The 15,413-nt window shown below is 48.8% G+C and overlaps 2 protein-coding genes across 2 annotated transcripts in view; one reads left to right on the forward strand and one right to left on the reverse strand.

The window, feature by feature from the left end:
- The window catches only part of prex1 (phosphatidylinositol-3,4,5-trisphosphate-dependent Rac exchange factor 1), a 66,228-nt gene extending 53,460 nt beyond the window's left edge, over positions 1–12,768 (reverse strand). Inside the window, exon 1 of the mRNA XM_048241033.1 lies at positions 12,115–12,768. Coding sequence (XP_048096990.1) covers positions 12,115–12,258 — 144 coding nt within the window. The 5' untranslated portion in view covers positions 12,259–12,768. The remainder of the gene's footprint in view (positions 1–12,114) is intronic.
- A 1,469-nt stretch (positions 12,769–14,237) lies between these two features.
- Positions 14,238–15,241, forward strand: tmem81 (transmembrane protein 81). Its single transcript, XM_048241987.1, has one exon. It carries the CDS (start codon positions 14,247–14,249, stop codon positions 15,213–15,215), a length of 969 nt encoding a protein of 322 aa, XP_048097944.1. The 5' UTR covers positions 14,238–14,246; the 3' UTR covers positions 15,216–15,241.
- The last annotated feature ends 172 nt before the right edge of the window (positions 15,242–15,413 follow it).

A 15,413-nucleotide genomic window follows, 5' to 3' on the forward strand; every position in this document is an offset into this window, starting at 1 on the left:
AAACTGTGGACAGGGTTGTAAGGGTGGCATGTAGGGTGGCATATGTGTGACAAGCAGGATTATTTTTAACTCCTAGAATGGCACTGCGGGCCAGCTCAAGACCAACTGTGAGCTTTTTAGCAGAGAGAGAGAGATGGAGAGAGATAAAAAAAAGGAAAAAGAGTAAGTGAGAGAGAAAGAGTGAGAGGGGAAGAGAGAGTGCGATGGAGAAAGAGAGTGAGAAAGAGCGAGAGATGGAGGGACCAGGGTGTGTGACTGTTGTTTTCTCCTCACTCGCGCTTCAGCTAAAGGCAAACAGGAAGCGAGAGCGGCTACTGCTGCAGTCGGGCTTTCACAAAGCCGCCACAGTTCCGTTTCTGGAGCAGCGCCTCTTCCAGGCCCAGTGCTCACCGCGGCCCATCAGCTGGACCACTGCTGCAGCCATCTTGCAGCTCACTCGCTCTGCCTCTCGCCGAAAGAGGAAGGATGTCTCTGGACAGGAAGAAAGGCCACGTGAAACTAAAACATGCATCGAACGCAACACGAGTAAGTGCCGAGTTAGTCAGCTTGCTGATGTTGACAGCAGCCTCAGCCACAACCATCACCACAGAGTTCCGCTATAGACTGGACAAGATGTTTAAATGCCTTGTGTCAGTGACTGACACAATGCCTTGTGTCAGTGACTGAATAAGTCACAGACATCATTTCACCAACTAAAGGCGCTCACACTAAATCAACACCCCACGATAAAAAAAAAAACAAAAAAAAAAAAACAGATGAGGTGGGAGACCTGCTTGTGTTCACCTCCGACAGCGTTGGCAGATTAATTTCAATCTGCTCTGTCTGGAGGAGATGGCCAAACCAGAGCCCCGGAAAAAAAGGCCTCACGCAAAGATTTACGCCCCGTCGGATACTTGCGATTAAACCCGAACGCCTTCCACTAGACTTCCACTCCGCACCAGAGGGGCAGGGCCCAGTCTAGTCCAGTTTCTGAGGCTGCGGAGGAGCAGGGCGTGGCCCTGTCCAGTCCCTCAGACAAGCAGAAGGGACGGCGATGGAGGGCAACTGGTCGCAGGGCTTTGATGTGGCTCAGTGGAGCGGAGATGGCCGGCCAGCATGGGACGATGACCTGCATGGGCCATATGCTGAGTAGGACCTTGAGCCGCCGCGGCGGCACTGCGCTCGAGCAACAGGGGACCAGCGTCCAGCCTTCTGCCTGGACTCCTGCTTTAGGCTGGAGCTCCACTGGGTGCAGGGATGGCAGCAAAAACCCTGAACAGAATGTGTGTGCACACACAGACATACAGACATAACAACTGACTGACAGACACACTAACACACACACACACACACAAACACATGCTGACGTTTATGCATAAATGCACACCCTTAGACACAAACATCAACTCAAACTGAAACATACAATCAGCACTCTCACATTCACGCCCTGGTTTTCATTTGTCTGGCTTCGCAGCACTAAATCTGACACACTGCCTTTTCACTGTCATACGTGGTGCTCTTAATGGGAAATGAGCTCCCCCCATTCTAAAGTAGTCATCTGCAGAAGCAGAGAGGGGATTAAAATAAAAGACAGTCCCGCAACAGCAAGAGAAACCCACATCCACACCGAGGCCACGAGGGAGTAACCTGGACCCCCTCTACCCCCCCTCTTCTGCCCCCTCGGGCAGTGGGACAGGTGGCCCAGGGTTGAAATATGAGCGTGGCAGGCTTAACTCTCCCAAACTAGCTGGAATCGGCTCTTCTGGGTGAAACACACACACACACACACACACACACACACACACAAAGACAGGGCTCCTTAAATCTGCATTAAAAATCTGAGCGGTTCCTGACTGCTGAGAGTAATGTGAGCTCTTTGGACAGCCATGACCAGCAGCTGTCGACTGGCCGGCAGGAAGCGTGACGCTCGGGCTGCCCAGCCAGATTGCAGTTTTTTACGCTCCTCAAGGAGTGTCACAAGTCGAAGAAGGGGACAAGGGAAAAAAAAAATTGTGGTCAAAACTGGTCTCATTCTCCTCAGTGACAGATCGGGCCACTGAGGAAACCTAGCATTAGAGTCAAGCAGAACACAACCCAAAATGTTTGATGTTTGACAAAATTTACAGCCATATCCGATCAGTCAGTTCAAAGCAGTGTGCCAGCTGAATGATGCTGTGCCCGTGGAAGAAGAGATTAAGAAGTCAGCAGCAACTGTCTGGTGACTTCACAAACTACAGTGCTTGGACACTTCAAGGCCTTTGCTCGATTTCAGAATAAAGCAAGGCGGCTTGCAATGGGTGCGGTCACTACAGAAGCCTGGGCAAACAAAAAGTATGCAGTACAATCTGCGATGACTTCAATGGCTTGATGACTTGCAGTCAAACTCTGCATAAAACAGAAGCAAGTTAACATATTTTTAAAAAGTAGCAAGTTTAATCACAACTCAAAAGAGATTATCTGGTGGAATTTGTTATTAACACTTATATAGAGTCTAGTAATCAGTCAGGGTGGTCCCCGCGACACTGACCAAGTCTTCCCATGTTACAATGGGCTTACGTATTCTAAATGAAGCAACATGTTGCATGCCTGGATGGGCCGTGTGAAAAGGTCAACGTCATGGAGAAGTTGGACTCTTTCTTCACAGGGGGCCATCTCACATTGAGAAAGTAGGGCAAATCCCAAAGCCACACTTAGCAGTAGCAGCACTCAATGATACAAGTTTGGAGTTCACAAGAAGCTCCATGTCTTTCAATCACTGAGTGTGTGTGTGAAATGATTTATGGGACACACACATTGCAACAGGCAGCAGTGGCATGAAGAGACCTGATGGTGGAGATCTGATTGCAATAGTGAGGAGATACACACACAAACACAGATACAGACACAGACAGGGTCAAAGAAGGATGTCAGCATGGGACTCACTGAAGAAACACCAGCGTTGATCCAACTTGGAATGCAGAAAAGTACAACTCGGAAGGAAGGAAGGATAGAGAAGTTCATTTTCTCTAGCCTTTCTCAAGGCCAAAACATGTGATCTTGGCTGATCTGATGGTGTTGTGTGTGTGTGTGTGTGTGTGTGTGTGGGTGTTGGGGGGAAAGAGACTAAGCTAAGAAGCAGAAGAGGGAAGCACAGGCAGAATAGAAGACTGCTGTGTCAGACGGGAGGACAGAGGAAGAGCTGCACACACACCACAGGGGGCACCACAGTCAATGACCGCTGTGTACGTGTGTGTGTGTGTGTGTGTGTGTGTGTGTGTGTGTGTGTTTACATATGGGTGTGTGTGTGGCACTGTGAGCACATTTACATTAGAATTCCCTCTGCTGCCAGAGGTACTACATTCCTGAGATACCTGACAAACAGACTTTCCTCTAAGCCCCTCAGCCTCTGCCCTGCTGATTTGAACAAACACTTATATACTAGCAATCTACACTTTGACAGTAAACTCTCATTTTCAGATAATAGTATTAAGTACAGGGAGTAAAGACATGGCATGAGCCATCTAAAGCTACTCCGTGCTCGATTCTCCGACAGCTCATTTGCGGCTCATTTCCATTAGCCCCTGATGAAAACAAGGCTCACTGGTCTGTGCTCTCCACACTCCAACCGCAGAACCCGAAGACAGACCCTTCCAGAGACTGTGTTCCCCCAGCACAGAGGTGTCTGTCATTCACACCCAATTTACCCCCAAATACCTTCCATCTCCGCCTCACACAGACCCAACCCAAGACAGGCTCTTCTCTGTCTGCATGTGTGCGGCTGTGAAGCAGAGCACCTCGGCACGTCGAGAAGGAAAATCACAGTTTGGCTCACATATTATCACCCATGCTTGTCACCTCTCATACTATCGCTTTGCTTAGAACACACAACGACAATGAAGAGGGACGTGACCAGAACGGCCCCTCTACTGCAAACAAACAGTGACGATCACACAAATAAACTGGCCATGCGTGCAGTCTTTTATTCCAACTGTTAGCCACTACTTCACTCTCTCTCTCTCGCATTCTTTTTCTGTCACACACATCCACTCACTCACTCTATTTCACTCGCTCCCTCTTTTTCTCTGTCTTCGCCATCTCTTCTCCATGCTCTGTGAGCAAGCCTTCAGCAATCATGAGCAGGGTCTCTAATCACGCAGTGTGTCACAGTCTCTCACGGTGGTGGTTATGTAACAGGGGCCCATCCAAACACACACACACACACACACACAACCCCCCCCACACACACACACACACACACACACACACAACTGATGAGCCCATGTGCACCCGTGATCAGAGAACATAGCAACTCTCCACGAATCAAGACAACCCCTCTTTCTCCAATTCCCTGAAGCTCCAGCATTCTCACCATCCCTCACCCCCCCCCACACCTCCCCGATCTCCTTCAGCCTCTCTTCATGGGGCGAGCCAGGGGCCTTGGAGCCCCGCGCTGGTTCCCACACCGCGCACGAGGCGCTGGCGCGCCACTGGCCCAGCCCAGGGCCGGGACGGGACGAGAGGGAACGAGCCAGAGCCAGCGCCACCAGAGCCTCATCTGAATGCGGCGCTGCAGCCGCGGCCGCGCACAGAGGCTCTTTTCAGGGGAGCCTGTGAGAACGGAGCTCCGACCAGGAGGAGCGGCGGCGGCAGTGGCAGGCGCACACAGCTCGGGGGAGCCCCGCGAAAAAAAGGGGGCCGCTTTGGGCTGGCCTGCCGTGAAATCGAATAAATACAACAGCAGCAGGGAGAAGAGAGAGAGAGAGAGAGAGAGAGAGAGAGAGAGAGAGAGAGAGAGAGAGAGAGAAAGAAAGAAAGAGAGAGAGACAAACATGGACAGAGAGAGAGAGAGAGAGAGAGAGAGAGAGAGAGACAGGGAGACAGGGAGAGGGGGACAGGGAGAACAGAAAGAAAGAAAGAGAGAGAGACAGGGAGACAGGGAGAGGGGGACAGGGAGAACAGAAAGAAAGAAAGAAAGAAAGAAAGAAAGAAAGAGAGAGAGAGAGAGAGAGAGAAGCCCCCGTCTTTGTGGCGGAGGCCCAGAGCCCAGAGGAAGGGAACAAAAGGCCCAGCGCTACAATGAGGCCTGGATGCCAGGCTCTCCCCTTTATCCCCACACTGCCCCCTCCTCCCCTTAGCCACTGCAGCCCACAACAACAAAGTCCCCTTTGAGTAGCGGGGCTCTTGTCCTTAACTTCCGCTCTAAAGGCCCTCAGAGTTCACGGCTGCGTGAGCTGCCAGTGCGGACGGAAACCGGCCCTCCGCCACGGAAACGCAGGGACTGCCACCCCCCACCCAGAGGACGCCTGTGCCAGACGCGGCAATGCAGAGTGTGAGAGAGCGCACAACGCCCAGCCCAGAACAACCCAATGGCACCGCACTGGGTAGGACAGAGAGTGATGCGGAAGCACACATTGTGATTCTATACAGCACAGCACAGCACAGCACAGCACAGCACAGCACAGCACAGCACAGCACAGCACAGCACAGCACAGCACTTAATGGAGCATTCTAGTGGTAATACACAGTGAGGGCAAGGTGAAGGTCATTGCAGCTGTGACTACAACAATAACCAAAAACACAAAAATGGACAGAAAAAGACAGCTGGAGGTTGAACAAAAACACAAATATTTCACAGTGTCATTGTAGATCAGTAGATGGTAGATGCAAGTCAGAAGATGTGCCAGCATGCACAGGTGCACATGTGCGTGGGTGTGTGCGTGTGTGTGTGTGCGTGGTGGTTGTGAATGAGTAAGTCAGTGAGTGCAAAAGACCGAAAGAGAAAGATTTCAGCGGTTTCCTGCCATGCCATGTTTCCCCTGACTGTCGGTTGTCTTCTATGATGTGTTGACCTTTCCTGCTCTTAGCTGGAAAGTACTGACAATAGTTTTGCGTAGAAGAGAGAGCTTAGCCTCAAGCTAGCTTCAATAGGCCACTCCTGAGAACAGAGGCCTCGCTGGCATCGCAAGCGTTTGGCTGAGAAATGTGTCAAAATTGGAAGGAGGGGGCAACCAAATCCACCATAAACTACAGTCATGGATGTTCACAGACAAAGTGCAACAGAACCATGTTGTTCTCAGTGACACACACACACGCACACAGATGTCCTTAAGCAAACTTGTGCGAGAGGAGTGAGTGGTCGGCGGGCACAGAGGACATGTGGCGCAGCAGACTGAAGGGGCCATCTGGAGGGAGGGGGCCAGTGTGGCCGTGGAGGAGTGATTGGCCGTGGGGTAATGAACCATGGGTGCCAGTGGCTTTGCCCACCAGCGGGCCAGAGAGCGGGCCCTACACGCTCAACACAGCCCTTACTGTACACGCACACACACACACACACACACACACACACACACACACACATAAATATCCTACAATGCCAACTTACACAGACTGTGATGCAGAGTTCACACACACACAAACATCCTACAATGCAATCTCACGCAGAATTCATACATGCTACACACACACAACCATACAGAGCGAGAGAGAGAGCGAGAGAACAACCACACACTGCACACTGTTCTGCTCTTTATCAAAACTCTGCACTTTGTTTTGGAGAAACCCACCCATCCCCTTCCTCAAGATGAGGTCACCCATCCTCATCCTTCCCACCACCCAGCACAGAGTGCGACTGTTTGTGTGTGTGTGTGTGTGCCTGTGTGGTGTATGAGTGTGTGTGTAGGGGTGATTCTGCCATAGTCATTAGGAAAAGATTATGTGATATCCCTGATCAGAAACATCAGCTGAGGGCAAAGGCTTTTAAAGGACAAAAAGCAGAACAGACGGCCCTTCAGTGCAGGGACAACAGCTATCTCCACTTGACACTCTTAGTATGCTGCACGCTACAGTGCCGTTGGAGCAGTTTCACAGCCCCAGGCAAAGCCATCTCAAAGACGTTAGCCACGTTAGCTTGACTGTAGTGTTTACCTCAGCCTGGCAAACCATGACAGGCTCTGAGAAGCCAAACACTCCCAGATGTCTTGTTAACGCTGATTTGTTGCGTGTCTGAGTACAAAAATCACAATGAATGTCACTGAAGCTATAACAAACAAACACTAATAGATGTGCGACCACCAGCGCTGGTGCAGATAAATTCAGAAACGGATGATCTCTTTACATGAATGTCCCTGACAACAACAAACACAAACAGGAAACTAACAAGCAGCAGATGAGTAGCGACTGTGAGTGTTGACAGCAGACAACCTAAGCAACCAACCGGTAGATGCGAGATAAGATGACATCACATCTGCACACACACATACACACACACACACACAAACAGTAACTGCCTTAGGTGCAGTCTCTAGTGCTTTATCAATACCACAACATTTGCACAACATTACCACAATGAAGAAAGAAAAGTGAGACATCACAATGATCATGCATTCATTCAAAACACATTTATCATGACATACAAGGTTGTTGGTCAATCTGATGTCACTGTGCGGAGTTCCTGTAATGATTTGAGGATTTATGACAGAATCTTTGCGATCTCTTCCCCAAGTTGTTTTTAAAACACTCCCCATTTCTCTATGGCCAGCTGCAGGGTACAGAGAGGTCAGGTTTGTGTGTGTTCTTCCACAGAGTTCTCACTGGGCCTGGGGTTTATGCACTGCTGTAGAATTTGCACAAAGTGCATGTATTAGTGTGTCAAGCAAGCCTACACAAAGAAAGCGTAGGTTTCCTCCCCACGAGCCCTGTTTGCTCATCCACACTTTGTGGCTCACACTTCCGTCCGCAAACCAAACCAATAGGGTAATTCCCTTTTCGGAAAAGCTTGGGAATTTCTTTGGGACTTTCTCTGGGCACTCTCTCACAGCGCCCGAGGGGTCAGTGGGTTGGTGCGAGGCGTTCGGGCATCGTCCCAAAGATAGCACGGATATCAGTTACCAGGGTTCGTCCAGCACACTGGGCCAGACTCATGGCTGAGGTCTGCCCGTGGGACCGTGTGCTGTGTCACTGTGGGCACGGTGGTGTGGACATGGGAGCTCAGAGTGGCCAGTCAAGCCTGTGGACCACAGCCAATCCACGGAGCCCTTGCTTTCCCAGGAGAGCTTGGTAGTCATTGTGAGGGGGAAATCTGATACTGGCGCAGTGATTTGGCTGGATTTAGGCTTGTCTTCTGTGATTTGGTCTGAAGTTTGGAGCCACTAATACAAACACGGCAAAGTCAACAGCACTAATAGAAACAAATATCGGAACATCCTCCACTTAAGTCCATTGTCCTAAAACTATGCAAATGTCACTGTGGAGTGACATAGGAACCTCTCCTCTCCTCTTGGCTGGACTTGACTGGACTGGAGTTCCACATGACTGTTTCTCTCTCTCTGCCTAACCTTTCTGTGGAGTAACACACCATCTACATTCCAGCACTTTAAAGACTGGCACACCTATGGCTGTCTGAACATGCGTGATATTTCATACAGTCTTATTACAGCTCACTTGCATACAGAGATAGAGGCATCGAATTGAACATCATAAAAGAAGAATGCCAGACACACATAAACACAGAACATAACCCCAAGTCTTTATGTCACCCCCAGGTAACATCCCAAAACTACCACTGTTAAAGCAAAAAGGGTAAGAGGGCAAAACATGACCACACACCATTTTTCACGTTCACCAATTATGGAGAAGAATGTCAACAGACATTTCACTCTGAGACTGAAATTAGTAGAAAGTATAAAACTATAAATGAAGTTGACGACAGCATCAACTTAATTTATGCTTATATTTATAGAGTCCACTTTATTCTCACATAGTAACATAATGTGGGGGGTGGGGGAGAGACATATGTCACTCCCAAAGCAACCAAACCGCCACACTTAACCACACAGACACACACACCCTGATGTTTCACACTTCTCGTTTTAATCTTTGCATCAAGGCGAAGTCTGGGGTGCTGAGAGGTGTCTGCTTTATCAATCTCAGTTCACAGAATCTGAAGAAAAGGTGGTGCTCCCTCTCGTGTGGTCTAACGTACCTCCAGGTCAGCACATACAGCAGAGGCAAAAAGTGGGTGCGGCCAGGCCAAGCGCAGCCCGAGATAGCATCAGTGTACAGAGTAAGCACTCCGCGCGCTTGCGACCCGGTACTCACCCACCCCTGTTGGAACAGTCGCCCGAGTATTTGAGATGAAACGCAACGAGCGCGGCTGGCCACAAAGGGTGAGGTGTGTGTGCATGCGCTGCCGTGGTTCAGACACGCTCAGTGGATTCTTGGCATTCTTTGTGCCGACCTGTGCCTCAGAACAAGGCTTAGAAATGCACATGACATTGGGCTAAGCTGATGCCAATGGCAGCCTTTCTTCTGGTGGGGTGGTGGCTGGCGGGTGCCGGGTGGAGGTGGGCGGCGTACGCACAGGGGGGGCTTGACCCCAGACTGGTGCCCACACATGAGCCTGCTGCTGCACCCATGGCAGAAACCCGATCTGGCCCCTGCTACTAGTCCCCTGCTGACCTTAACTCCTGCTGTCCTCAGTCCCGTGTACTGGTGCTAACTGTTCACAGTCAGCATCAGACTGCAAATCAGTAGTGTGAGGCGGAATAAGACATTGGGGTCTCAGGAATTGGACGATAGTTTCCATCCTCCAGCATCAGAGCTGAAGGCCAAACTGACCTCTTTATCACTGGCTAGCCTTTCCACGGGAGACGTAAAGGGAAGGGAAGTAAACACTTGTTTCACTGGAGATGAGCTTCCTACAGGACACCATTAAAATGCAACTAAAAATTGCTCAAGTGCACCTGTGATGAGAGCATTACAGCACCTCATGCTTTTGTCCCTGAGGAGTCTCACATAAAAACCCAGTGGCTTTAAATATGTGGTTGCAGCATCCTGCTCACGGCTTCCTGGAACCTCTCGCCTCAAACCCCACTGCTATACGTACAGGAGGCGAGGCGGCTTTAGGCCAAAGGTTACGTGGAGTTTAAAAGCAGAGGAGCAGGAGTCTGGAGCCTTAGCAAAGCTATTTATACAGCGTAACCCAACACACACACACACACACACACACCAGGCTCCTCAGGCCTGAGAGACACCACAGCCAGGCTCCCAGCACACAGGAAGCTCCAGGTGGACATCCTCCATCCGCCCCAGGTCTGAATGGGGTCAGGGGGCCAGGCCTTCCTGTTTTGAGCAGCCATCCTCTGTAGCAGGGAAGCAGCTGCCTCATGGCAGTCAACACCAGCTGGCTGGGAAAGGTGACGGAGGAAGGGGGTAATAAGGGGGTCTCCCCACACCAAAGAGGAAAGGCAAGTCCTTCACCGAGTTAAGGCTTAGCTCTGGTCAGACAGGGGTTTATAGGGGTCCCTAAGGATTTCCTCAGTCTTTAGTGCAAGTTCACACAATTGTCAATTGTGAACACACACAAAAAAAAGTCATTAGTGTTTCATAATTCAGCTGTGCTATTGTAAAGAGGCAAAGGTGTTCAGTTAATTCCATAATGACCATAATAAAAACAAAGGCTGCTTGATGGCCACAGACATGCGGACATGCAGACATGCTACATGGGGAGTCAGGGGATGAGGTCACTATGGCAGTGGGGTCATCTTCCAACAGGTGCTTCCAAACGCATTCTGCCTCAGTAAAATTCGTAATGCATAGTATGCAGACAACATCTGTGCAGTCCGGGTTTTCTGCTCGAGATTTCAACATGGTATGTGTAAATCTTACGCGAAAAAACAAAATGTTACCATACCACCTGCTTATTGACATAAGACCTGCTAACTTTATCTCGTGTAAGTTGGGCATGGCATGTTGTCACTATGGGTCCAATTTCTCGTAGTCACCACTGTTTATGAGGTACGAGAAGAACCGAATCTGAATGAATCACTAGGCCTACGCAAAAGTGGGTTCTCCCGTTCAGCCGTAGAGCTTACACGCGTAGGATGTGATTACGGGCTTGAGACCAGAACTGATTGATGGAATTTAAACTATTTTTTACAGTCTATGAATTTAAGTCATGTTTTTGTTTGGCATTAAACTACATGTCTGGGGTGCGACATACGACATGAACTCAAACAATTAAAGAAAGTCACAGCTAACAAGATAATTTACATTTTGCTAGTGGCAGTGGGCAAGGTGTGTGCCAAGTCTTCATAACTGAGGGGAATTGTAGGGGGCGGGGTGCTGGTTCCTTCACAATGGTAGATTCATTGGGTCCGCTATCATTCACCAAAAAAAAACATTAGAATTCAGAAATCGGTTCAAGTCCCACAAGCAAGGGTCAGACTTTTCAGAATTTCTTTCTCTTTTCTCCAAGAGAATCGCAATGTCTGAAGTATAAAATAAGGTATTTGGTTAGACGTAGAGAATACTTTGCAAAAGTCTTATGGCTCACTGACTGATCTCATTGATAGTGGGTCTGTTAATTGAATTTGGTCAAGTTATCTATGCAAATATCGGCTACGGCTTCGCGCCACGAGAGGTCCATGACTTTTGCCTTCAAAGAAATGATTGATGTTGTATCGTTATGCTGTTCAGACCACTTGACACTTATTGTGTGAACAACAAAGGCCTTGTTAGCTAAAGATATGGGAAGCTTATAACACCAGGCAATTCGGAGTCGTGGATTACAGAGTGAGGCGTATCTGAGCATTTAAAACATTATCCACACACGGGTCCGTTGTGAAGTTTGTCACCACTGCAATAGACATTTCACATTTCACAAGCTAACGTTGCAGTCGAGAAGAACTGGTCAGAAAAAAACACCGCCATAAGTTCCCTAATTAATATAGCACCATAAAGCAGCAGTGGAAAGCTTGACCTCGACAGGCAGACTCGCCCTTGTCTCAATAACATTGAGTCAAACGAGTCCACCTTTACATTATAGACTATAGCTACGACAGCCTACTGTCCATCAACTAGGTAGCACTCTGCAACAGGGTAAACGGGTGTTTTACCATCAAATCAATATTCAGTTCAGTTTCAGTACCACAATTTGGCATTGTAATGAGAGAGTAGCCTACCTAAAATTGGAAGAGGTCATACCCTGCAAGACAATTTCGGTTGCCCTCTTGTCAAAACCTTTCAGTATCCTAAAGCAACTTCATAGTCTACTCCAATTGGAAACATTGTTTCGTGTAAGAGATAACATTTTGGGAAGCTGCCTTTTAACTAATGTGTGATGTGATGAAATACAAAGGGCTATTATATGAAACTTACCGACTGGAGAAAAACAAGTGTGCGCACGTAATCCCTCTCGGTGTTCAAAATCTCATTTAGAACACAAACTCGCAACCTTAGTTGGCGGTCTGAGTCCCTGGGATTCTGAATCCCGTTTTCTTGCGGGCTGTCCTCTTCCTCCATTTTTCTGTTATCTCTCAGAAACTAATCCTAATACAGTGATGAGGATATCCAACGCATACAACTTTGAGAGAACCACGCCGACTAACTAATCCATCTCGCCAGGAGCTGGCTACGCATCGTTGACTGGTGATGTCCTAAAGGGAAGCGTTTAGTATAAACTGTGGTCTACCAAACGTGGAATCAATTTTTCAAGAGCATCACACACCGTGTACAACAATTACGACGACCACTCTGTCAACCTCTTTGCACAAAAGTCCATTCATCAACCTCCTATGTCCACCGTTAATTCTGAAGAGTTTCCTTAGAAAGAACTGTCTTTAGATAAAGTTGTTCTAAGGTGAAAATCTTATCTCCAATGGCCCGAATCTCCGTCTGGCGAGGCAGTCATAAGAATGTAAAATATATAAGTGGTTCGTAAGTTCTCCCGGTGATGTAATCTATACAGCGAGTTCCGTAGTGATTAACAGGCGGTCAAAAACTTGTGTGCTCACGCGCTGCAGGCAACACAGAACTGAAGCGTGCATTAGGCGAAAACAGCGGTGCCACACAGCAGGGACCGTCTGCAAGTTACGCTCCTCATCAATTTGCGTAACAAATTATGAGGGAACAGTTGGTTTCTGTCTCCGCCAAATCAGACGACTGTTTTGATGTTTTCACTTTTGTGTAAACAATTAGCCTACATCTCACGCATTTACGAATACAAGATAAGACCTTTTTACTGCAAAAACTGTTCTGTTGCAAAAAATGCTCTTTTCTTTATTCTCTGGTTATGCAATTTCCACTTATGCGCAATTAATATCCATGTCATTTTTCCTGTTCTGCAGAAAGGTCTACATAAACAGGAAGGCAACGGTTGGTGAGTTGGACATGGGCAACACAGGTACCATGAGATACCATGCGGTTGGTTGGTGTGCTGTTAAACCACGGCGCTTGAAGGCGTACGGAAAGCACGATAAGCTGAGAATGGTGCTGCTTTGGTGGTTTAAAAAAATGGGGCAAAGGTTTCCTGCACTGTTTCTCGTCTTTGGTTGTGCTCAAACCGAGAGGAGCAGCGGGCATGCTGCTTTCTTATGATCGATCACATCCTGTTTACTCAGGTTGAGCACACACAGTTGGCAGAAAACGATAACACCACTGAACGGCCTCAACCCACCCTTATTGGTTTTGCTTAACATTTCACAACAATGAGATGATTCACTTCTAGATAACTTTGCATGTAATGGGGCAATGTGTCTGTATTACTTTAATAGCATCTGCCAGTTAAATTGTGACTTTCAAGTCAGACTGGGTGTTCGCGCACGCATCACGGATATCGCACCTGACAGGCTTGTGAAGCATCAGATAGCATGACATCCGTTCAGCTCATCGCAGTAGACGATAGTGTACCACGCCTGCTCAGGCCATGCCGCCTCTAGTGGAGCACCCTCTTCAGCAGCTGAGGCGAGGCTTAGGCTACTCATGGAGGATGCTTGGACAGTGGATGAACTCCCCTTCCACGACCCTTGGCGGCCAGCTTTTTGTTTTGTTTGTCAATAACATCAGTTAATAGAGTGCGAAAACTTAATCAAATTTGTATGAAGAGAGGAGGCAACGGGTACGAAATATTGATTGTGTGAATACTGTTTGTTATGCAGTGTGCACTAATAATTTGACTTTATTTATTGGGAAGACGTGGTAGGATACATCTGTGGCCTTGTAAAAGCTCAACGACGCCCACTAGTGTTTTGAAGACGTAACCACTGTGTGCACAAGGATAGACGGTTTTTGGGTCTATCAGGGGGACTCAGCAGGTAGCATACTCTGTGGAGCTAAGCTTAATTTGTATTCCAGAAAAAAATAGGCCTATTAAATGGACCCCATGTCTAACAGCTGGAGTTTAAACTTGTAACTCTGGAAGTAACCCTGGAATGCTGTGATGCAACAATGTAGCCTCAATGGAATTTCAGTTTCACCCCTTTCATGTTTTGGGCCACCTGTGGTGAAGTATCATGACATGGTTTAGCTCTACACTCTGTACAACCACCCTTGGTCGTTGTATCAGAAGTCTAGACACAGAATTGAACATGTGGAAGTTGGCACTGTGGACAGGACTCCTCTGTGGTCATCTCTGTGGCGCGTCTCCAAACAGAGGGGACTTGGAGGAGCTGGAGTCCCTTAGCTCAATGACTGTCAAACACAGCTCCCCCTGCAGCACCACCTGCGGACTGGGCATCCGTGTTCAGGAGCTGTGCCCAGTGAGTGGCGGGGGGCAGTGTTATCAGCGCCAGGTGAAGTGCCTGGACACCTGGCAGTGCGGCATGAAGACACTTACCGTCCCAGCAGGGGGGCGCGTCGAGCTGGACTGCCTGGGAGAGGTGATGGGAGCCATGGGCCGTTTCGCCTTCATTGTGTCCTGGCGGTTTGCTCGCGGCATAATCACTACAGACAGCTCGCTATTCTCGCGTCTAGCAGTGCCCCAGTTGTCGCAGCTCAAGCTAGACCCACTGCAGGAGCAACACGCAGGCACATACTGCTGCGATGTGCTTGACAAAACCCACCGCCGCCTGAAGCGCACCTACTATGGCCTCAAGGTCATGCCACCAGAGCTGCTCCGCCTGGACTTCACCAGTGCTCTGGAGAAATGGGACGAGGTCTCAGTCTCGACCAACGGTAGCCAGACGTCGGTGCTGTCCAGCAGCGGTGTGAAGAACCCGCTCATGATCAGCCTCACAGTCACCGCAGCCGTGGCGGTGCTCCTCCTGTTGCTGTTCCTCTGGGAGACCTACAGGAATGGGCCAGCAGGCCCCATGACCAGACCCACAAAGCAGAGCGGCCGCCAGCACGGACATATCACCTGCAAAGATTTTGAAGAGCAGATCGGTCCAGGGCCACTTTCAGTTATATGGGACTATCTAACACGCAATGGACTCTCCCAAACTATGGTCATCACAGACACAGAAAATCAAACTCTACTGTAGATGTGTCAAACAAACAAACAATTAAATCCAAATACAGTAATACAACCGATTCTCTTTGCCTTGCTCCAGAACTGATGGATGAGTATTTGCGATTTCCCCCTTTTCAAACCTTTTTTCCATGGACCTGCAGCCGCCATCATGAGACATCAGCGTTCTCACTTCTTATACATCAAACTGAAGTGCTGTTGAGTTGCTTAC

This window comes from Alosa alosa, chromosome 4 (genome assembly GCF_017589495.1).
Source record: "Alosa alosa isolate M-15738 ecotype Scorff River chromosome 4, AALO_Geno_1.1, whole genome shotgun sequence".
Classification (NCBI taxonomy): Eukaryota; Metazoa; Chordata; class Actinopteri; order Clupeiformes; family Clupeidae; genus Alosa; species Alosa alosa.